The sequence below is a fragment of the Planococcus citri genome, chromosome 2 (genome assembly GCF_950023065.1).
Source record: "Planococcus citri chromosome 2, ihPlaCitr1.1, whole genome shotgun sequence".
In the NCBI taxonomy this organism is placed as follows: domain Eukaryota; kingdom Metazoa; phylum Arthropoda; class Insecta; order Hemiptera; family Pseudococcidae; genus Planococcus; species Planococcus citri.
In genome coordinates, this window is record NC_088678.1 from 48,754,913 (window position 1) to 48,779,390 (window position 24,478).

At 31.0% G+C, this 24,478-nt stretch overlaps 2 protein-coding genes across 7 annotated transcripts; one reads left to right on the forward strand and one right to left on the reverse strand.

The window, feature by feature from the left end:
• Positions 1-38: 38 nt before the first annotated feature.
• On the reverse strand, positions 39-23,461 carry LOC135836222 (aldehyde dehydrogenase, dimeric NADP-preferring-like). Of its 6 annotated transcripts, none has more exons than XM_065350915.1 (12): positions 23,035-23,461; positions 17,208-17,266; positions 16,461-16,604; positions 16,190-16,285; positions 13,793-14,014; positions 13,083-13,246; positions 12,774-13,004; positions 12,440-12,637; positions 12,246-12,361; positions 12,026-12,161; positions 9,762-9,912; positions 39-2,518 (listed from the first exon to the last, which is right to left on the reverse strand). In XM_065350915.1, the coding sequence occupies exons 1-12, from the start codon at positions 23,186-23,188 to the stop codon at positions 2,429-2,431; spliced, it is 1,761 nt and encodes a 586-aa protein (XP_065206987.1). In that variant the 5' UTR covers positions 23,189-23,461; the 3' UTR covers positions 39-2,428. The 6 variants fall into 6 exon arrangements, with proteins under 6 accessions (XP_065206987.1, XP_065206991.1, XP_065206992.1 ...); XM_065350919.1 differs by lacking the exon at positions 23,035-23,461 and adding an exon at positions 18,459-18,705; XM_065350920.1 differs by lacking the exon at positions 23,035-23,461 and adding an exon at positions 17,456-17,479.
• Positions 938-5,191, forward strand: RhoL (Rho-like). The gene is made up of 4 exons (XM_065350926.1): positions 938-1,113; positions 2,198-2,312; positions 3,820-3,937; positions 4,138-5,191. Exons 1-4 carry the CDS (start codon positions 938-940, stop codon positions 4,341-4,343), a joined length of 615 nt encoding a protein of 204 aa, XP_065206998.1. The 3' UTR covers positions 4,344-5,191.
• Positions 23,462-24,478: the final 1,017 nt, after the last annotated feature.

Consider the following 24,478-nt stretch of genomic DNA (forward strand, 5'->3'; position numbering starts at 1 on the left):
GAAAGTGATAACACACCAGCGATAAAAAAAAACAATGATAGAGCACATTCGTTTATTTTAAAAAATGATTACATTCAGAATTATTAATTACAGTCGTAATTACGATTCATTCGAAGACCCTGTATCATTTATGGAAATTTCTCGTCAATAAAATTGGCGACAATGTGACGAGTGAGTTGATAAGTGGCCTACGTAGAAGGGCTTAGGAGTTAACTGTTAAGACTTAAGGTACCTAGAATTTAATTTTTTATCTTTCCATTATATCATTCGATGATTGATATTTTTTTCTATCATCGCGTGTAAAGTTTTCGATAACGCTGAAAAGTATCGCAATAGAAAGAGGCAGATACTACTATTACCATTACATACCGAAGAATTCGCTGAAATAAGAAAAATTCCTCTGGCCGACGATACGCGTCCGCATATTTAAAATATAACGCCGGACGACGGACTCTGATATCTTCTTTACTCATATTACAGTGACTCACCTGATATAAGTTATGTGTATATCTAACCTAACAGTATAATACTCGTAATGTGGCGTGTGTAATTTGGTAAAAACGTGTTTTCATGGTTATTAGCGGAAACACGCAGGTAGAGATGAATCTGTCATCGATATCATCGGTGCAGGTTTTAGAAAAAAATTGCCATTTGATACGTATGAATAGTAGTTGAATATCTCTACAACACCAACTGTTTGCGGGGTAAACTATTGGTCTATTACATTAGGTTGGTTGTGCCTTTCATGCTCCATAATAGGTCAAGTTCATAGAGTTCTTAATTTTTCTACCCACACACTCGATTCTTTATGATTGTTCACCATTAGTAGATATTTTTCATTGACTCGATTAAAAATAATTTGTACCAACCAAGAATGACGTGGAAGTATTCAATTTTTAATTCTGATTTTTTTTTTGTCTGAACAGGTGGCGTAAAAATGACGCAAGATAAATATACGAATGGGTTCATTTCATCCCAACACACCAACATTAGTCAATCGGAAAATGAAAGAAATTTGAAAATTACCGCAGTTGGAGATGGCATGGTTGGAAAGACCTGCATACTGATTACGTACACGTCTCACGAATTCCCCACCGAATATATTCCTACAGTGTAAGTAGCTTCAGAATTTTATTTACGAGTATTTTTTAAATTTTTAATATTTTTTGCGAGTTTTGAATTTAAAAAACGTGATGATATCATACTCCCATTACTTTTATCGTGCAATTAACTAACAACTTGAATTGCATAAAGATAAGTAAGTAATGTTTTGGAGTGATTATATTCATTACAAGTGCTGGTAGGTATTAATTTAATTGAATTCTCATGATGCATCCACCTTACATAGTAAACGTACATGTTACATAAGTAGGTAGGTACCTGATATGTTCCAAAAGTCTTGAAACAGCTACCGTGATTTTTTTTAAAACTGAGCTTGAGCTTTTCTATGATAAAAAAAGATGTTGAAAATGGCCTTTGATAGGTTTAGATTGAATCAAAAATAGATACCGACCTTACTTAACTCAAATTATCAATTACGGATACAAATCAGCTTTAAAATGCTCAACCGTCTATTGTCACCCTACACCCTTTTCTGGAGTTATCATATCCTGCCTTGTTGAAATTTCAACATTTTATATTTGTATCTTGGGAGTGGATAGATTGAAAATTTTGAGATTTTTGTGGATTAAGAAGTAGGTCGTATGTAAGAATATGAATTTTTTGAACAAATTGCTTCCAATTTTCTAAAAATCTATTTTTCTTATGATTAAGTAATTAATATGATAAAAAGTAAAACCATTTTTCAGAAAAAAAAAACAAAAACAAAAAACACTAGGTAGGTTTCTGAAGTAAAATTGATCTATTAATTTTAGGTGAGAATATCACTTTTATAGGTAAGGTACTTCTCTGAATTAAAAAAAAACACACATTTTTTTGTCTTCTGTTCAATTTTTAAACCATATTTTTTATTCATCCTTTTTTTCTGTTGAAATTTTTGGTGATCGAATTCTTGAAAAAAGAAATCACATTTGACGATTTTTAGGACACCCTGTGTTTGTATGTATAGATAACCATAAAGTACTGTTCGCCTTATTTCTTGCAACTTCCAGGGAATACTACATAATATGATAAAATATGTAGGTAATTAATTAACTGATAATAAATAATTCACTAATTTTGTTTTATTTTCATTTAGGTTTGATAATTATTCGCTAGTAATCAACGTAGATGGTCTACCATACAATGCATCACTTTGGGACACTGCTGGCCAAGAAGATTACGAAAGATTGCGACCTTTATCTTATCCAAATGTACGTATTTGTTCCCATCTTAATACATATTATGTACCTAATGAGTATACCTATCTAATATATTTTACTAGGTATTTATTTTATTTTTCGAACATTTTTCTTCGCCGTTGCGGTACTTAATTAGTTATAGTCATTTTAATATTCGAATTGGCATTTTGAACATTTTCAATTTCATTATTGAATTTAATTGATAGGTATTTCCGTATCTGAAAATAAAATAATTATAAAAAATGGAAATTTGTTTCGAAATAATTTTATATGGGGAATTTCCGATGGATATGACACATAGAGAGGTGGAATGCTTATTATTGTTAATGTACACATCACTTTTTTAATTTTTTATGCAGTTTATTATTCAGTTTTGAAATCATGCAATCGTATCATTTGATTAGGTGTACCTAGTACCTACGTATACTACTAATTTAATTCATTAAAATGACGAATTTCTCAGAAAAAAAATTGTCGATTTTTTCACACATATGACAATACTTTTGGTAGAAATAAGTAGGTACGCGTATCTTAAAAAAAAAAAAAAAAAAAAAAATGCAAGATGGGTGTTTTAATATTAGCGAAATGTTGTTCATTGTAGCTACATGCATCGAAGCATGCTTCATGAGTAAAAGTCTACCATTAAAAATGTAAAAAATTCAGATTGTTATAAACCCAATTCTACTCGCCTAATATGGCCATAAATTACAAAATTTTCTGAATGTTTTCATAGAATGAGCATCAAAATCGGATCAAATGAAAGTATAGGAAAAGAAATTTGGTAAAATTAATTTTTGAAAATAAAATTGAAATACTTTTTTCGACGTGGATAGGCATAGGCCGGTGCCTGTGTTGTTTTGGTAGGGGATTTTTACTCATGTTCTGATTTTTTATTGAAGCATTGATGAAAAAATTATTTAATAATTCATGAAATTCTTCTAAAATTGAAAAAAATATAAAAACTACTCAATTTCTTTAAACAATAATAGGTACATTAAGTAAAAATATCCAGAATCTTGTGGAAAAGTTTTAAAAAATTAAAACAAAATGTTACAAATATTGTTCATAAATCATAAATTTGTTAAATTTCTTTGAAAATCATGTTTTAAAAATATACCTAACTTGCAAACAAAAAGAAAAAAAATAATTCCAACTAAACTTTTAAAATTCTAAGTTTTGCTTCATCCAAAAAAAATTGTTCTTAGAATTTAAATCATTCGTCAAAAAAATAATAAATTATGTAGGTAAGTTAGATGGGTATTCAACAACGAGATTGGACTAACCCTCCTGCTACTTCTATTCATCGGATTTTTTTACTTTAAAAGTTGTATTATTTTTTTAAAAAAGTTTATTTTGGATCAAGTATGTAATAAGTAGGTACAGATATGTTGAAAAGTTGGAAAAGAGTTGTTTTCCAAATTCCAAATTCATAACTTCACTTCCTATACAATTTAAATTAATTAGTCATCTACCTGCTGCTTACGCAAATTTTTTAATCGTGTATTTTTTTCTGTTTCAGACGAATTGTTTTTTATTATGCTACTCGATTAGTAATAGAAGTTCATTCGACAATATTATCACCAAATGGCATCCAGAATTAAAGAAATACTGTCCAGACGTGCCGATAATTTTAGTCGGTGAGTATCCTCTGAAGTTATCATAACCAGTTATGCAGAAAAATCATACCTATGTATTTTTCGAATCGTACATTCGCATAAGCGAAGAGGCGACTTACACGAATATTAGATTCTCGTTTACGTACAGCTAGAGCTTCATCTTCGGTAATTTATATGTAAAGCAAATTTACAATAACATGCAATACGAATTTTTTTTACAGCCACCAAATGTGACCTTCGCACTACACCCAAAGAAGTAATAACGTTGAGCGAAGGTAAAAGAATGAGTCGCAAAATACGAGCTCGAAAACACATGGAATGTTCAGCTTTACATAATAAAGGCCTAAATGAGATATTTGAAGAAGCTGTCAGATGTGCGGTCAAAAAAAGGAATACCGATCACCATAAAGCTTGTGTATTATTGTAAGCATTAAAAAATGTGAAATGTTAATTTCAGAATTTGAGTACCACTAGAAATTACCGTATTTACCGCACATTTTATAAACGTGTTCAATTTGTGCGGGTACGCGATGTTTGCGAAATGATGTAATGTAACTATTGAAGAAAAATATTGTGTGTAACGTCGTATATATTTTCAACTTTTTATACACTTTGTAGTGCCATATTTTTTAAAAAATTTCAGCATCGATACTATTCCTTGTGTTCGTAAAAGTCTATAATCCAGAAAGTTATGGAATTCTAATTGTAATAGACAATTAAGTATGCATTTTGTGTGTGTGTGTTTTTTTTCTACAACTTACGCGAGCGTGTGAATCACGAAAATTTATGATTTTTCTGGGTCAAATGACGAGAAACAGATGTGTTGAAAATTTCATAAAAGTATTAAAAAATTGTCTCAGTCATACGTAGGTAATAAAATATGTCGCGTTGTTACAACCAAAAGCGAATGTCGTCTAGAGTTTGTATCCCGAAGAAGCAGTATTAATCCCTTTGTGTTTTTTTTTTTCATCTCAAATTTCTCCCATGTTTACTGTTGTATGAGCGAGTTCGATTCGTTACGAACGATTACCTATCTTCCATGTGTAATAAATACTATCGCACGAACGAATTGTTTCTACTAGGAATTTTTATTAAATCAAAAATAAAATTTATTTTTGTAAACGTGAATAACGTTTATTAGTAATAACTTTATCGCTAATTTATTAGTTACCTATGAAAAATGTCACTTACTCATGTACTATTCAGTTTACTACGTTTTGTATGTACATAATTATTTTCAAAAATATATAAGTTTATATTTTTTTCTAATAACAATTTTTCTTCGAATAATATATGTATTTTAACTAGGTACTTTGTACAATACGTATCATGGGTCCCCTTCGGTATCTACAATATTATCCGCTGATAAATTAATCGCTATTAAAAAAAAAAAAACAAAAAAAATACAGCGTAGGTGGATGGAACAGTAAATAAATAATTCATTGATGCAAAATTGAAAATACCTATGTAGTATGTAATCAATGTACGTAAATCAGGCGTCCGGTTGTAGTTTTTCAAAGTAAAATGAGTAGGTAAATTCGGAGCATCATAGCAGTGTTAGTAATAATTGAGGTATGGGAAATTATAGTTTTTAAAATCATTCAAATGATCTAATTTTCTTCTCTTTTTGGTATTGAATTGAAATCCGTAGAAAACCGTTGAAACTAAACAATTCAACTTCTCACATCAAGAGTGATTTTGTTTCATTTTCCAAACTCCACTGCTTTTATCCTCACTTCACTTGGGCTAATTTGAGTTCGAATGCTCAAATTTCAAAAGGTTTTTGAGATGAAGAAATTCTAAGAATTAAAAATAAAATCAAGAGTATGGTACAGTAAACTTTTATTTTTTGGTATAAAGTACCAATTAAGTAAGTATTAGAATTTAAAATTACCCATTTGGTATTTTTTGAAATTTTATCAGTGTTTTTGTTTTTACCTCCCCCACTTGCTAAAAAAAAACTTGCTCAAACTGTATTCGTCTAAATTCAGATTGGCCCCAAGTTCAATGTTCATATTTAATTCATTAATCAAGTTGGAATAAATTTTTAAAATTTACCTAAATTGAAAAAATGAAAAGCTCCCACCACACCGAAATTCAGCTACGTGATTTTGCTTCATCACAGCATCAAATATTTTAGGCTCACTGTGCAGAAAAAATTATCGAAAATTGTCTAAAAATGCTCAACATTTTTTTAAAGCCATTTCTTCAAAATTTCACGTCCATCAAAATTCAAAAATTGAAAAACAATAGTAAAAAGTCGCTTTTAAAGATCTTGTCAAGTTTGATTCGCTGAAAATGAAAAAATAAAAAAATTCAAATCAGTTATTTTTGAAAAATTTTATGTTCTGAAAATGATTTTCTTTTCGAACTGTGCAAAAATATTTATAAATATAATTCCTAAGACTCGGAGAATGCGAGTAGGTAGGTACCTATTTTAGAATATGTACAGTAATGTATCAATGAATATCTTCAATTTCAAAACTCGAAAAAATTTGACTAGTTTTTGGCTATTTTTGTGGATTTTCTGAAATCAGCGATAATAATTTAATCCTGCAACCAGTAGCACCATACATTTTTTTTTGGAAAATGAGTTCTCATGGAAAGGTTCAAATCTCTTCAGGAACATCCTTCGTAGCTAAAAATTTTTCTGGATAACGGTCAACTCAAAATGAAGGCCGCAACAAAATTTGGCCAAATTCTTTTGACTTCTTTCATGAACATGAATTTCACATGATGTGAGATACCTAGTAAAGAAAATCTCAACTTACAGTAGTTACAGTTTAGGGAAATTTTTCCTTGTTGACATTATTTTCCATATTTCATTTGTATGAGTAATACTAATACCATTATTAATCAGGTGATTTTAATTCTCCGAATTATGACTTTTTATTTTTTATTCAGACATAAATTAAATAGAATTACTTAGTCAATAAATTCACTTACTTGCGAATTCAAAGCCTTATAGGTTTTGATGAACACTACTGATATTATGAGATGAGTGTTATCTAATAGCAATGCGCATTGTTTTTCAAACATTAAAAATTCAAAAACATGATGTCAATTTTGTGCTGGAAACTTGGTAGATGTTCTGGAACAATTTAGCTCACACCTCCTACGTCATAATTCAACAGGTAAGTTTAAAAACATCAGCAAGTTATCAAAAATTTGCGTCACCGCTAATCGCGTCAATACTAATTACTCATTATTCGTAAACGTACAAAAATTCTGTTCAAATCTCAAATCGGAACTGATCCTACGTCAATGTGCTCTAATCAAACTATCACAAAAATAATCTGCTGTTGCTAGAGATATATTTATTTTTATACAGTACTTGACGTTTGGAAAATTTGTTCAGTTTTGTACACATAATGAAGGGATTGCGAGTTGCAAACTAGGGAGGGACAACAATCCATGAATTTTCTTCAGATTAAAAAAAAGATCGTTCTTCGTTCATGATTATGGAATTGATGCCCAGAAGACTTTTCTGAATAGTTCTTGTATGATTTCAAATAAATTCAGATTCTCAACTTTCAAATAAATTATTTCAAATTTTGAAAAAAAAAAAGAAACAAAGCGACCGAAAATTTTATTGATAAAGATTCACGAAATGGAGTTTGAAATTCGAACATTAGAAAATCGGGCCAATTAATTAATTCTTTCAAAAAAACATCACAATTTTCGAAGTCGGATAGATAATAAAAAAACATTCATGCCTCAAACACGTGGATTACAATTTTCAAAAAATTTCACTTTGTAAAAATTCCATCCTCTCGAAACCATTTAGGTAATCCCTCTATGAAAAATAAAAATAAAAATCGCATTCAATTACATAATTTTTAATCGTCTATTAACAAATTTTAAAAAATACAAAAACCTTTCGATTAAAAAAGATCACACACACACAGTTGCGAAAAAAAAAAAGAAAAAAGAAGGAAAAAAAGAGAGAAGAATTAAATCTAAAATAAATATTTGCCGCTAGGTAGTTATCTAAAACATTATTCGATTTAAAAACTGTAGTAAATATCTATATTCGTATATGGGTATAGAGCAGGTAACATACTAGAAAAAAGAAATATTTTTCAAAAATTATCAACATAAAAATAATATGTTCTTTTTAAAACATAAAGGTAATGTAAAATATCACAAAATATACGTCACGGTATGATTTTTTTTAAATTAGCGAGATCTACCGTTAATTTAAATTTGTGCAACGACCCAGCCATAATCTTCAATAACTTTCTGAATTATTTACTCGTTACCGTCATCCGAATACAGTGCCTATAATAGTAAATTTTATCATCAAATAATCTCCAGCTGTTTAAAGAATAAAAAAAATTATTCGCTGTACAAAGTACAAACTAATAGAGAAATTAATATTCGTACACGTGGTACGTGGTGTAAATTGTGTTCTCTTTTGAAAAAAAAACCAACTACCATGTGCCCCGCAACATTTCACCAGAAATATGTGTTAAAAAATTCATTATTACACAGATAGATACCAACACACGCAATGTATATGAAAAAATGTGGGTAAAAATGAAAGAATATAAAAACGTGCATCGTTTATAAGGATCAAAATCACAAGTGTTATACCGATATAACGTTTAATATGGATATAACATCGACCAATATAAAGTATTGTTCATGAGGAAATGAAAATGAAATCAAAATAAATAGTTTAAAAAAATTTACAACGACTATAAAATCTCTAATAAATTACGTGATATCGTAAATGAGAAAAAAATTATATGTACCTAAATTAAATAAATAAATATTTACACGCTATACAAAAAAATTACCGATACATTTAACAGACAAAAAAATGCACTTAACACTATTCCGTAAATGAATTCAAAATATTTCGCGTGGTTTTATATTAAAATTAAACGCCCTTGCGTAATTCAAAACTCAAATCACCAGGCACCAAAGAAATTCCGGATACGGTTATAGCTAAAAAAATTCCAAATATATAATTTATTACGTTGGTAAAAATTATAAGCAGGCAAGGGGGTGGATCGAATTTTTTTTCAAACAATTAAAATCCCACTTCTTAGCTTTTTTGAACAAAAAATCCAATAAATTACTCGATAAAATGAAAGTTTTTTTTTTTTAAAGAGATCCTTACAAGGCCAGGGAATTTTTCGTCATTACCAAATACAGGGTTCTCAAAACATCATTTCATAAAAGCTATAAGGTTAACGAATACTTTTAGGTAAAAGTATGTACCTTACACACAAAGATCTGAAATTTATTCAGATTTGGAAAAAAAAGAGAGCTTGAACACCAAAAAATGTAATTTGGTTATTTATTCAATCGTAAGTTTCAATCACTTTCTGGAAATTTAAACAATGAAACAAAATTCGATCCACCCAATTTCACACTCTCACACACAATAATACCCCAGCATATTTCATTTTAATCTATTCATCATTATGGATGCAGAATTAAATTAAAACTATCTCACCCCTATTTATAAGCCTTAGCTTATTCCAAAAATTATGATATTTTAAAAAAATGAATTTGCAACATGATTAATTCAATGCAATACTCAAAGCGTGAAAAGAAAAGCATTAACACGCGAAATATTTGAATAACTCATCGCTTATACGAGTATACGATCGAAAGTTGAAAAAATTTTGCTAGAAAAAAAAATTATACTAACGACACACAAACCATTTAAATAGAAAACTAATCAAACAAAAAGAAAAGAAAAATGAAAACGTGCGTATCGCAAAAATGAGAATATTACAATGTTGTTACAATATTCCACACCAAAGATGAATTAATGCTTAATAAGTAGAACGTAAAACAATTGCCGCAGGTAGGTAATAATTTTACGTACCTTGGCTATGTATTTCAACGCAAATGCAGACGCCATTCCGCAGCCGAATACGATCAAGTATGGCAAAAACGATAAGCTCAGGCCGTATCTTTTGGCTAATAAAAATTTCACTGCTGCTGTTTTCCTGTCGGTTAACGGAGGGTAACGTGCACTGCAAAAGTATAACATAAAATTTGATTTTTTTGAAATATTCAATATCAATACTTATTGAATTATGAAACACAAGATCACGAAGCAACTTTGTACGTTTAGATTACGCCAGCCCCCCCCCCCCACTTCTCATTCAATCAGCCATAAAATGCAACTAATTACTCCTAATTCCAAAGATTCGAGTTAGATATGCACTAACCCTCATAAAAGCCTCGTGGCATGTTGAGGCGGTGAGGGTGTGCCCAAATCTGTATCCAGATATTCAAACAATAAAAAAAAAAAAGATATGCACTAAGCTATGCAATCGTGTAAACAGAGTTGCCTATTTCCATATTGAAAGGAACAAAAGTCACTTGATGAAATTCGAAAAAACGTCAGAAACAGTGAACGAATGTACTCGTATGTAGCAGTTATCAGCGAAAGCCCATTAAAAATCATCCTATCGAAGTACTTTTTCAGATCTCACGCCCTCCCCCCACCCCTTCAAAAAAATCCAACTAACAATCAATTTATTTTTCTTGAGAACAGAAACAAAATTAAAATTTTTAGGATGCTAATTTCATGAAAAAAATCCTAAAAAATTATTCAATATGGGCTTTTTCAATAATAAAAAAACATATTTTAATCGATAGCAAAAAATTTTTGAAAATGAAGACAACGAAAAATCAAGCGAGCATCTGAAAATACACCACCAGGTAGAATGAATTTTTCATCTCATAGTGAAGTTCTGGAAACTGAAATTTGACCTATCTTCCACTCCAAAACGAATTGCCATTTTATTTTTTTTTTAATGAATTGCTGGTGAAAAATACAAAACCAGAACTTCCAAAAAGAAAATAATTTGAAAAATTGTCTCTAAATTAGTCGAAAAGGTTTCGTGAAAAGCCAATTTGAATTTTTGAGAGCTGAATTTCATTCCGGCTCTTTATATGAGATTTCTTGAAAATTAAAAATTCTAAAAATCTACTGGAGGCTCCAAAACGACTTGAAACTGTCACCAATCTACTCGAAAGACCAAAAATAGGATGCACGCCTAATTTAAACGCACTATCTACATTTAATCTGATTTTGACATTTTCACAGAAAATTAGTCGAAGATATTTTCAGAATGAAATTTAGCACCTAAAATTTGTACCAATGGGGTATTTTGGATGCTCTTTTGGATATTTTTACAAACACTGGATTTTTTTTATTCATTTAGGCTTTTTCCATGGAATTTTTTAAAAACTCTGTATGATTTAAAAATTTTTAAGAAAGTCCGAACTGCTCAAAACTCTTGTCAATAGATTCTGTAGGTCGAAAATGGAGTAAAAACTAAATTTCAGCTTCCCACCTTAATCTGATAAAAAGCTAATTTTTTCATGAAGAATGGCGGACACCTTCAATTTTTAAAAATTCGTCAGAAATAAAGAAACAAAAATTTAAATTTAAAAATTTGGCCTGGTTGTTTATTTTTGAACACTCTTTCGATTTTTCTGGATCAGATCCAAAAACTTTTCTTTCAGTGAAAACACTTCCTGATATGAATGCATTTCAATTTCGTTACTAAATATTCCGTCTAGTTCAAGGACACGAAAATATGCAAATTATTCTCCAATAATAATGAGTCAAGTGCAAACAAATTTTTCAAACATTTCATTTATCACCAAATTCAAAAATGCTATCAACATTTTTCTGATGGACCAAAAAAAGCTTTGCAAGAGGAATGACTAAATTATAAGTTTTTCAACACCTTGCTATTTTTTTTTCAATGCGAAGAAATTTTGTGATATTTAGTTGAAAACTCTCAATTTCAAATGAACAAATTTGAAGAATCCGGTCTTCCAGTAGAAAATAACCACTAATCAAAATTTTCTCGAGTCAGAATGCAACTATTAAGGGAGAGAGGAGAAAAATTGATTAAAAAAATTGTTCCTCAAAGCAAATAAATTCGAGTGTACTCGAAAGTGAAATTTTCATAAATGATTATGAATTTTTTCAGCGAAATTGGGTAATAAAACGAATAACAGATAATTTCAACATATTCTAACTTCCCATTCCAACGAGTCAAGCTTTCTCCAACATACCACTTCTACAGATCGCAAGTAAAATTAAAACAGTTCACGAGATATTACCTTCCAAGTGATTCAGCAATCGGATTGAAATTTTTCACTAAAACGCTCTTTTTATGACTAAAAGTATCAAAAGTATATCTGCCATGATAAGCTCCTATGCCACTCGCTCCAACTCCACCAAATGGCAACGTATCCACTGAAACACGTAAAATATATCTCAATAAAATATAAACAAATTCAGACTTTATAACGAGATCAAAGATAATCAACACCAACTAACCGGTATATTGCATTAGCGTATCGTTGACGCAAACTGATCCGCTGTGAGTCTGCGTTAAGAACATTTGCTGAACTTTCTTATCCGATGAGAATATATACAACGATAATGGCTTTGGTCTAATAAGGAGATATACAAAAATACCCATTATTTAATCTTTAACGAAGCTGCAAAACAATCGAAACGCGGGGCATTACCTTTTATTGATGAATCCAATCGCCTCGTAAGCGCTATCCACCGTTACAATGGGTAAAATAGGTCCGAAAATTTCTTCTTTCATGACAGGATCGTCTTCTTTGACATCGGTTAGAATAGTAGGCTCTATGTATCTTTCGCTGGCATCAAAATCACCTCCTACGGCCACTTTGCCGCTACTCATTAGATCCCTCAGTCTCCTAAAATATTACCAAAATACTTTTTCAATATACCTAACGTTCAATATTGAACGAAGAAACGGTTAAAAATCCCCATTTAGATAATTGAGACGACACTTTGCCGTTATCTCCAATTGTAATAGAACACCTCACTTACTGGAAATGTTTATCTGAAACAATACGGCACAAATCTGCTGAATTTTTTGCGCTCGACCCATACCATTGAGCTAATATACGTTTGGCTTTCTCGACAAATTGAGCTTGTATTTGTTGCGAGCACAATACGTAATCGGGAGCAATACAGGTTTGACCGGCGTTTAATAATTTTCCCCACATTACGCGTTTCACGGTAATATCTAAATTGGCTGTATTATCTATGAAAACAGGACTGTAAAAACGTAAAACAAAATTAATCGTCGTCGTTGGCTATGCAGAAAACATAAAAGATACATTTCGCATTACCAACCTTTTACCACCCAACTCCAAAGTCACCGGTGTTAAATACTCGTTGGCCGCAGCTCTGACAATTTTACCCACAGCTGTTGATCCGGTATAGAAAATATAATCGAAACGTTGCTTTAATAATTCAGTCGTCTCATTTACACCTCCCAAGTATACTTGAAAGCAATCCTGTGAAAATAACAACGCAAATATTCATATAGCATGTGAATCATACTGTATAGGTATTATTTTTGTCAACTTTCATTGCCCACTTATGTTGGTACAAATACGTATAACCTTGAAATTTCACCCGATTAATGTAGCTCGAGAAGTCGATATACGATATTTTCCATTCCGAAGAACAGAAAGAGAAAAAATATAAATCATTAGAAGCAAAAAAAAGTTACATGATTTTGCGAAGAGAATCATTACTCGAAATATTTTATTAATTAATTAACGTCGGAAGAAAAAAGAAAGAGACAGAGAGAAATAAATTATCGTAAAACTGAACCCACAATCGCGTTACGTAATCGACGATTTGCAAGAAACCTTGTTATGAACTTTACGACTGGTGCACGTGTTCTCTACATAAGATTTTATTACTTGATGGCTAAGTTTCGGCAGAAAAATGAGAAAAATTACCAACCGCAAAAATTTGGCAGAGAAATTTCATTTTTTCACGTCGACGTAAGCTGAGTGGAAATTTTTTGACAGATTCGAAGTGTTTTTTCTTACTTGATCTAAGTATTTTGGAATTAATTCGGCGATGATTTTAGCCGTAGCTGGAGATACTTCCGAGGGTTTGATGATTACACAATTTCCGGCGGCAATGGCACCGGTGACGGGTAGCAAAGTCAGTTGGATGGGATAATTCCAAGCTCCGACGACTAAACAAACTCCGTAAGGATCTTTGCACAGCAGAACGTCGTCCAAAGCATTTGCTAGTCCTTTTTCCACCTAGACAGATCAAGGCGTGGTTATTTCAAAGATTTTATATCACATTATGACACTAGAATTATATTCATGCATTAAAGGTGATGGCATCGCGATTTGAGATGGAAAAAAAATGTTTTCTTGCATTATAGTCAATATTTAAAATTGAAAGAGCTACATAATGTAGAGAGAGAAACAAGTTAACAAAGTTCATCAGAATGCTTAAAATTGTGAATTTCGTCAAGTTCAAACACGAACTCCAGTTCTACCTTTGAAACAAACTAATTTTTTTTTACGAACTAACCAATTTCTGAAATTGAAGAAATTAGAGACACTCAAGTACAGGAATTTTAAACCACATTCACAAATCATGCATAAATATATCACAAGCCAAAATTTCAGGTAGGTACTCAAATAAATTTTTCAATTTCAGGTGAGTTTTTGAAAAATTAATTTGGGCTAAAAATGAGAAAAAATCAAAATTTTACTCAAGTCAACCTAGAAGGCTAAAAACTTAAATTTTGGTACGCAATGTACCCTATTTTCGATCACCCTCTCCCCCTCATAAATCGATTTAAAGTGGTTTCGAACCGTTTTGAGCAGTTCTAGAGTCTCCAATAGGTCTGGCTATTTCAACTGTTTCATTTTCAATTTTATTTTCTTCAGCAAGGAGACGATTTAGTTTGATTTTTTTTTTTTCAAGAATGGAGGTAAAGCCATTCAAGATTTTCAACCAGAATTTTCATTGGAGGAATGAATTTTTGAATCAGGCATTTTAGAAAAAGCTGAAATAATTTTTAGATACCAATATGGATCTTCAAAGGGATTTTCAAAGTACGATTCTATAATCGGAAATATTTTCAATTTCATAAAAAAATGACCACTGCTTATCAAAAAAATTTTTTTTTAATAAAAATTGTCCAAAAATTTAAAAATAGATTTGAGCATGAGGAGCTTGAATTTTCGATTAGGGTTTTGTAATACTCCAAATGATTTCCTGTAAGAAGGTTTTTTCAGGAGCAAGCGTGTGCTTTTCAATTTCATCGGAAATGCAGCACATTTTCTAAAAAATTATCGAAGATGAAACTGAAATCGACACAAAATAATAATCAATTTAAACATAATTTCAGAAACAGTCCCAACCCCAAAATTTAAAAAATTGTCATACCTTAAACTGAAACCGAAACAAAATCGTTTTTCAATGAAAAATCGCAATAAAACTCAACACCCTCCCACTTCTGATTTTTTTTTTCAAAACCTGAACTACAAACAAATTTTATAAATGGTCTCAACTCTCAAAATTAAAAAAATAACAATTAAACCGAAAACATTCTTTTTTAGAAAAAAAAATTGAAAATCCCCCTTTTTAAAAAATTCCGAAAAAACCTGAAACCAAAAACCAACTATAAAATAATTTTACGAATATTTTTTCAAACTACATACAAGTAAATTTCAAATTTTGTTTCGATTGCAACGTATGTAGTATGTACAAGTCACGGAAAAGCCATTTCTTGTAAATGACAATACGATCTGCTGTTTGAAACCGGTTCAGACAGCTGGATTCCGAACTAGAGGACTCCTGGGAAATCCGTCCAGTCTATTTGTCTGCCCTCTTGACCTCCAATATAAAATAACCGAGAAATAAAAATGACGCAAGCAACAATAATACCTACCTGAACCTACCTACCTTTTAATATTTCAATTTTAACAATTTTCAGTCGTTAAAATAACAAGATGGTAAATATTTAAAATCAAATTGAAATTAATGTAGCTTCATTTCATTAAAAAAGAAAATTCAGGAAAATAAAAACCAAGAAACTTTCAATTACCTGCATTCTATTTGAATTGAAATGTTCTCATTAAAAACATTTAGTAAAGTGTCTTCACGGCATAAATTTCTCAAAAGTTCCTTAACTATGATTTTTTTTTGAATTTTTACCAAAAATTAAGAATACGTTTTCATGCAGAATATAATTATTTAGGTAAAATGTACCTAATATCGCATCAGGAAATGAATTCATTTTTAAACGAAAGCGAAATTACGAAAAAATACATGAAAAATTACATAGAATCTGATTTCAAGTTCCTATTAAAATTTCATTACATTTTTTGTTCTGTTTTTTTTTTTTTTTTTTTTTTTTCGAAATGCCACCACTCATTTGTAAGTTTACAATGCTACGAATAAGAAAAACATATTACTTTTTCCGGCGCAGTCCATTCTTTCAAATAATGAAGTGTATTTATGACATCAGCGACGACGATATTGATTTCCGATAAATAAGCTTCGTTTTTACTCTAGAACAGCCCAACAACATCGTCACAATATCAGCTCACAATTGAAAATAAAAACACCTCCGTACATGCACGAGCACCACAATGGGTTGGTAAAATTTTCCATTTCTCCAGCTCTAAGCCAATATAAGCTAGATACACCGGAGTTGGCTCTCGTGTCTCGTCTAAGTACACTTACTTTACGTAAATCCGAAGCTAAGGCTGCGATAAATTGAGATTCATTTTCTTGGTACATTTTCAACAACTGTTTGAGTTGTTTTTCTCGAAACGATATGGATTTCGTTTTTCCACTTTCGTACGCATTGCGGCATCGCTGTACCAGCTAAAATAGAATACATACATTCGTCCGTTTAAATTACAATATTCCCAAACACATAAAGCTTTTTGAATTAACATTACAATTGCGCACGTTCCTATTGCTATTATGCATAACAATCATAAAACCAACTCGATATGCAAATAGCTAATATCGTAATAGATAGGTACAAGTCCTTGATGTAATTTTTAGCTCGAAAAAAAGAGTTTCTGTTACGTCGATCTGGATTCTCTCACACGCTACAAATTATATGTTAGGAAATTAGGAATTATTTCAATTTAAAACGTAACCTATTCTCGAGATTCAATTTAAAAATTCTCATTCCGAGGAACAGAATTTCATTACAAGTTGATGGAGAAAATTGAAGAAATTTTTTTTAGTTTTTTTGCCTTATTTTTAATTCAAATGAATAGGGAAAAATGATGCAAAAATTTTGTTTACTTCGAGTTCAATGTTTTTTTAGTTAAACGTTTGAAAGATATATTAAGCTGCAAGTAATCAGTAACTGTAGGTTTCATGTAAAGAATAGACTCTAGACACTGATAACTTTTGGCACTATCTTTGATAAGGGTATACTAATCGCAAAGGAAAATTTCAAATTATACTCACATCAGCTGCATTGGCCGGCATATTTAGATTATTTTCGGGATAAATATTGATATTAACGTCTGAAAAAACACAAGTAAATGAAATAAACGAATAGCTGTTGTCAAATAAAGAATTGTTAATTACCGCGGAGAAAAATTACTCATTTAAGTAAGTACCATAAAAAGAAAAAACATGGAATCAATTACTAAATAACATAGTAAACCTTGAACGAATCTCACCAAAAGACCAGGTTCAGGTCATTAACTTACCAAAGTACGTAGTCTACCTTCTTTACGGAAATGTCCAAACCCTCGGTAAACGATCAAGAGTAAGACTCAAGGGAGGAAACTACCTACTTACGTACGTATAAATAATACATACTTATGCAATCGAGTAAGCAACTTACACATGGGATCATAGTAAAACTTCCTACTTCTGGGTAGGAGGCGAATGGTCAAATAAATTACAAGAGACCATTTACCATCAACCTTGATGGCCAGTTCAATACGAAGAAAACATAGGTATAAGACGATGTTTCAAAAACAAATTTCATTTGCGTAAACTAGTTTTTACTTCTAATTTTCAAGGTCATCAACCTACAAAAAAGTAAGCTTTACAGTCATCAAGACGGAAATCCACCTTACTCATGCACACGAGAAAAATAATATCGCGAGTATAAATTTTCTGCGGCCAATACCGGTGACCACAACTTGCTCGTCATCGAAGAATCAAGAATTTTGGGCAATGTTCGAGACGAGTACGAGTATGTCGTATTCGTATCCAGTAAAGAAAGATACGGGCATGTATAAAGCGTAAGGCTTTCTTCTTTAATTAATCGATAATTACACGCTTAATTGATAATGCTATCGGATCACAGGTTCTGGCTGTACCGAAGGTTACGCAATTGATATTTTATAACGTACAAAAATCATAAGCCATTCGAACAATCGATTACTGCATCGTTCGAATGACCCAATTATCGGTCAAACTTGTAAAGTTGTAACCGAGTGAATGCAATTTTGGATGTTTCAAATACGAGTATCTCCGGTAATTTCAATACGATACATGACGATGAACCAGTAAACTCCACCAAGCTATGAATGCTCGTTGTTCGAATTCTGAGTGAACGAATAATATTGCTAAGCTAAATGCTGATGTTTACGAGGTGGTAACGATGAGAAAAACTCAAAGATTTGGTATTTCGGTACCAAAGTGACCACCTGTTGACGATTATTTTGAGTAAAATAAATTTGAAAATTTGCAAGTATTTACCTATAGAGGAATCCGATGATTGTAAGATAACCCGTTGATAAGATGATCTAACATAGAAGTGAACACGATAGAGTAAAACCGACGACTTTGTTTGAATAATTAGATCGATTTAATCACCGGAACGACACTTTTGGACTAAAGCATACGATCACTAATTTATTTATGAAAACAAAAAAGAAGTAAAAACAGATAACGTTCTCGCTACTTCTCTCGTTCGTCTCTTTCTGCGATAAGTGCGATAATGATGATGACGTAATGAACCGACACAACAACAGATGCTACTGGTGGCGACCGAAGGAATTAATTTGCTTTTTGTATTGCTCGGTGGAAACATAGAGAGCGTATCATGCATGTGTTTATTATTGAAATTTTTTGACACGATTGAACCGGAATTATTAGTAGGTACCTATCCTATTTTGAAAAATGTTGAAAATCGAAATGGAAAATAATTTGAAAATTAGATCAGGAAAAATAAAAGTGCACACATCATTATTTTTAATTTTAACGTCAAACTGTCAAAGTCCTAATCTTAAAGTTCTTAGTTCACTAGTTCAGTCGTTATTAATACAGGGTGCCCAGAAATATCGAGCACCCCTAAGAAAGTTTTTCATTAAAAATATAGGTTGGCAACGTGAAATAGATGCATATGATTGGTGGAATGTTATCTCTCCAGTCCAACAACCAATCATGTGCTATCATTATTATCATTCACTGTGACCAACCAAAGTATTTTAGTAGAAAACTTTTTGGGGGTGTTCGATATTTCTGGGCACCCTGTATGCACAATTTTCTGCATAATTGAAAAATAATTGCACATGTTTCAATTATGGATATGAACTTTAAGAAGATTATTGTTGATCTTTTAACCTTTTATATTTTCTTCAGCTTTTTAAACTAAAACTGAAATAAATAACGCTGCTACATATGTCAGTATTTTGATTTTCATTGTCAGTATGTAAGCATTAGCAATGAACTACATACATAGAACCAGAACAAAACCAAAACTGCTAGCTAAACAAGCAACACAATATTTTTTTTAAAAAACAATAATTAGGTAAGTAATTGAAAAATGAAATCTATACGAGAAACCTATAGTCCTTCTATCAATCAATATGAAGGAATCAAAAATAAGTTAACGTCAACTTATAAAGTAGTTATAGGTAAACCATTCGTTTACCATATTTTAATTTCGTTTAGGATTGAAACTTAAAATGTCAAAAATTTGCTAAAAATTGAAAAATGAAATTCAACATACTTTTGAATACTCTTTTGATGTTTTTATTCAGTCGAAAATTCTTTCTATAAGTTGGGATAGGTGCATCTTTTTTAAAAGAAATTTTTCTAATTTTATTTGGCTATTACAGCTATTTATTCATGAAAATGCGAGAACTTGAAAAATTATATTTTTTATTTACTCACATCACAACTCACAACAAAAAAGAGTTGGAAAAATGTCTTCAGAATTCAGATTATAAGTGGGTATATCTATACATATAATATATTAAATTACCTCAGGTTCTTTGCCCACGTGCTTTCTTTCAATCTCAAAAATGTTTGTGCTGGAAACAAGACAAAGAAAGGAGAGGAGTGACCTTTTGATTACTCTTCGATATAGCTACGTATGTTAGGAGGGAGGAGGATGATAATTGATTATAATGTACAATTGTACATAAGTTGTACATACAGAATTTGCGTTTGGTGGAAGACAATTTCAAAAAATTTAATTTCATAGGTAGATACTCTGATTTGGAAGGGAAGCTAGGAGTAAAATATTATGTCAAAAGAATAGGTGGATTGTGGGTACTGATTAACTTGAGGTTTTTCATTTCCAATTTGGAATAAGGTAGACAGTTATACAAATAAGGTAGACTAATAACTTTACTTCTTCTCATAGATATCAACGTAATATTTAATAATCACGTAATAACTGACACGTATTAAAAAATTTGATAAAATTTGACGTTTTAGTAATCCACTTACACACACAGAGAAACATAACACGGAAACAAAACTCAAAATAACGTCGCAAATTCCAAAAATACTCTCTTTTATGGGCATCCATCTACCTTCCATAAATACTGTACAATTTATATACGTGGTATGTGTTATGTAGGTACGTACATGTATCATTCTCTTCATTGAAAAAAAAAATGCGATCATAAAAAATACCTACAATTTTTCAGGGTTAAAGTAAACGACTCGCTACGTACATGTACGCTACATATTTCGATTATTAAAAGTATTTCTTGTTAAGTTGTTGTAGATATGTATTTGCTTAGTGCTTACCTATACTCGTAATTCAACCTAGACTGTATGTACGATCGTCGCAGGTGTTTATTTTTTTACGATAAAAAGTTAAAGACTGGAACATTCCTCATTTTTAAATAAGTACTTTTTTAATTAATCATTTTTTATCAAAACTTGGGTAATTATGATGATACGTATAATGTACCTACCTACTTCGACGATTGAAGATCAAAACATATGATTATCATTCAACCTTGAAATCTTTGAAATAATTAAATTTACGGTAAATAAAATTGATCCTTTTTATATCCAAGAGAAGTTTTTCGGCTGCAATTTTTTTGAGCACTGTGCAGTTTTTATAGGAATAAGAGGGGGAAAATCTTCAACTTTTTTAAAAAAAGGTCAAATTTTTTATTTAAAGTGATTAACGAAATACTTTAACTGATGGACAAATTCACCTTCTAAAATAATTCTCTTCCAACAATACATAATATCTTATGAGAGTATAAATAAAATATACACGTAGACTTCACTAATATTAGCTAACACTTTACGCTGGGTTGAATAAGTAGTTTGCAAGTAGATTCTTCTCATTCAATGAATATATGTTAGCAGGTATCTAGTAAGTATATCTAATACTATCGCATGTGCAACAAATTATAATCTCTGGTCAACTCATATTTATCAATGAAATTAATTAACAATGCGATAAAACACGCATAGGTATAATATTCTGCCTAATCTTTTTTTAAGTGGGTGACGAGTAGGTACCTAATACCTAAAGGTAGATGAGTATAACTCAAATCGATGTGTTATCGTCTTGGTACCTCGTATAATCAAAAGATATTTTTCTCATTTAGATAGGTATATCTACTTCTTATTTGCTCATTATTCGTGATGGATAGAAAAGTACAGAAAAGTAGATTCATCTACCAGATACCGCTGAAAAACGCACTTTGATAAAAATGGACAAAGCGAGTTTTGGAATAGCACTCTTCATTTGTGTTTAATAATCGCAAAAATTCAAATCAAATTGATCTAGGTGTTCCTTTCTTTAGATATTTAAACATTGAAAATAACAAACGATTCAAATAAGTACATATTATTATATGTGAATAATTTTGTACCCACTTATTCCCTACCGAACAGCATTAAAATTATGCACTTTAATTAAATTAAATCCAAAAATTATTCTGGTTGCATTTCCCTAATTGCGTCAGATAATTTAAAAATTTTCTAAAAATTATGAAAATTAAAATGAATTTATAGTAGTATCATCTGAAAAATCTCAAGGTAGATGAATGTGTTATCCGTTTCAACCTCCCGCCAATCTTTTTACCAACTACATACAAGTAGGTACATTTGAAAACAAGATATGAAGACAACTTCATGATACTCGAATTTTTGTAAATAACCAGCATCGTATCGTATAATTTTGGAATAGCCTTTCGTATATTTCAAGTTTAGAAGGAAGCGGAATAAATTAGAGTTAATGAATTCAATAATGATTTCCTTTCGTCGGCGTTGCTTATAAATAGTGCATTTTACGAGCCCGTATTATCTAATCTTGTAAGGAGAAAAAAATTACGTGTTCTTTACACGTAGGTACCTATTCCTTCTCAATAAGGCCAATTTTAAATTAAAAGGAAAATCTTGAAAAAAAAGGAAGAATTACATCATAAGCTAAAAATTTGTATGAAATTGGGTTCCAACATTCTTCTTTTTTTCTACAGATTAGGTAGGTACTGAATATGTAAATAAAAAATGACTAATACCAAACCGCGAAAAATGAATGTTTCAGCGCATGAGTAGATTTTCTCGATAATTTTCTCTCACTTGAACATACTTGATAGGTACCTACCTACAGCATTTCACTCAACAACTGGTTTCATACAATTCTGGCTAAATATAATCGAGTAAATTTAATTACAGCGAGAAAATATTTTCATCTGCTATTGTCATTAAATTGCATTAGTAATATTTAATCAGAACAAATTGATTTTAACCGAATACTGTACAGAATTTCATGTAGGTAATTTATTAATTAACCGACCGTAGCGTGATAATTAGGTAGGTAAACAATGCTCTCAAATGTTGGAATTAGGCCTCTTTTTACATAAAACTGGTTTGAAAGCTGCCCACACACTGGAATAATATTTCACTCATATAAGAGTGAAACTCAAATAACTCAATCAATCAGAACAGCCATAAAAAATGACTTGTCCTTCGAAGTATTAATACGATTTGTTTGACAATAAGAGCGCAGAAGCTTCAATTAACCAATAATTGTATACTCTAGAAAATCGTATTAAAATTTTAAAAAACTCACCAGTTTTGAAATGATTAAGTTGTTCGGATCTGTAATCAATTTCTCGTTCCGGAGACGTCGGTGGATTATTCGTGGTGGATGTTAACTCCGGTATGGCCGACAATGAATTACTTTTTTTCACCACAACCTCGACGAGATCGTTTTCAATTTTCATGGTACTAAAAAATTTTCAAACACTTGAAAAATTCAACTATGTACTCTAAAAAACTCGATTCATAATTTAAAAGTACAGCATAGGCTATTAAAAGCACTATATAACTACGCAATAAAAAAAATTCCGCGAATAAAAATTTCCCGCGTAAAAATATTTTCCTCGCGATCACAGACACGACGTCGAATGATCGAAGATCATTGACTGGTGTTTTCAATTCACGTAAAAATTATCCTCGTTCGGGGTCTGCGTCTGCGGAGTAAAGCTAGAATGCGAAAACAAACCGGTCTGAAGTCTGAAAAGAACGCATTTCGTGTAACACCTTATGCCCCACTAATCGAGAATGGTCATTTGAGAGGAAAAAAAAAAACTAAGGGATACTCTCCTCGAGTACCAATTGCACTAAAGGGCAGCTTGGCTTCCTATTATGCATAAAGTACGAGAAGGAGAATATTACCTACTTCTCGTGTGTAGGTATCTGATCCGTTGCTATAAACAACTTTCGTTTTCTATATACTTCCTTAAAAATAACTGGGTTTGTGTACTTTTCGGTTGGTTACCGCAAGACTAACTGGTTTTGATTCGATTCATCTGCGATTTTATAAGATTTTTCGGAAATAAAAACCATATTAATGAAGGATTTGCGGTCAAAAGTTTTGTGTAACACAATGGAAACCAAGTGTACATAAGCGTTAAGTGATGGAAAAAAAATAACCTAGCTACCTAGTGCCTACTTTTATTGTTGGGAATAAGTCACTGTTACAGTTATGTAATTTTCAACATATTCAATTAATGTAGTTTGTTATTATTTTTCTGTATTGATATTAAGTGTATTACATGAATCATTTATGTCATTGCAGTAATTCGAATGGTTTTAAGGAAAAAAGTTGGGTGACTTCTACGTGTGATGTATCTAATTGAACAATGAAGTTATTCTTTAGTTCAATTCTCAAAATCAAAAAGCTGGTCTTCATGAGGGAAAGAAAATCCAACGACCTAGATTTCATAGGTACCTCTACCTGCCTACCTACCTAGATACTTCATTTATCAATGTCAATATATTTTAAATTAAAAAGGAGCACCAACATCACAACACAATCATTCAAGTATAAATTGAAAAAATTGAACACAAAAATTTTCAATTTGCAGTATGCCTAACTTCTTAAAATTTTGATGCAGAATAAGCCTATGCAGAGGATATTGCAACAACATATTATTATGATTTAATTTTCTGCAACATCCCTTAAGTAGCTTTTAAATTCTCTGAAAGTTCTTCGGATCTTTGGATAATCT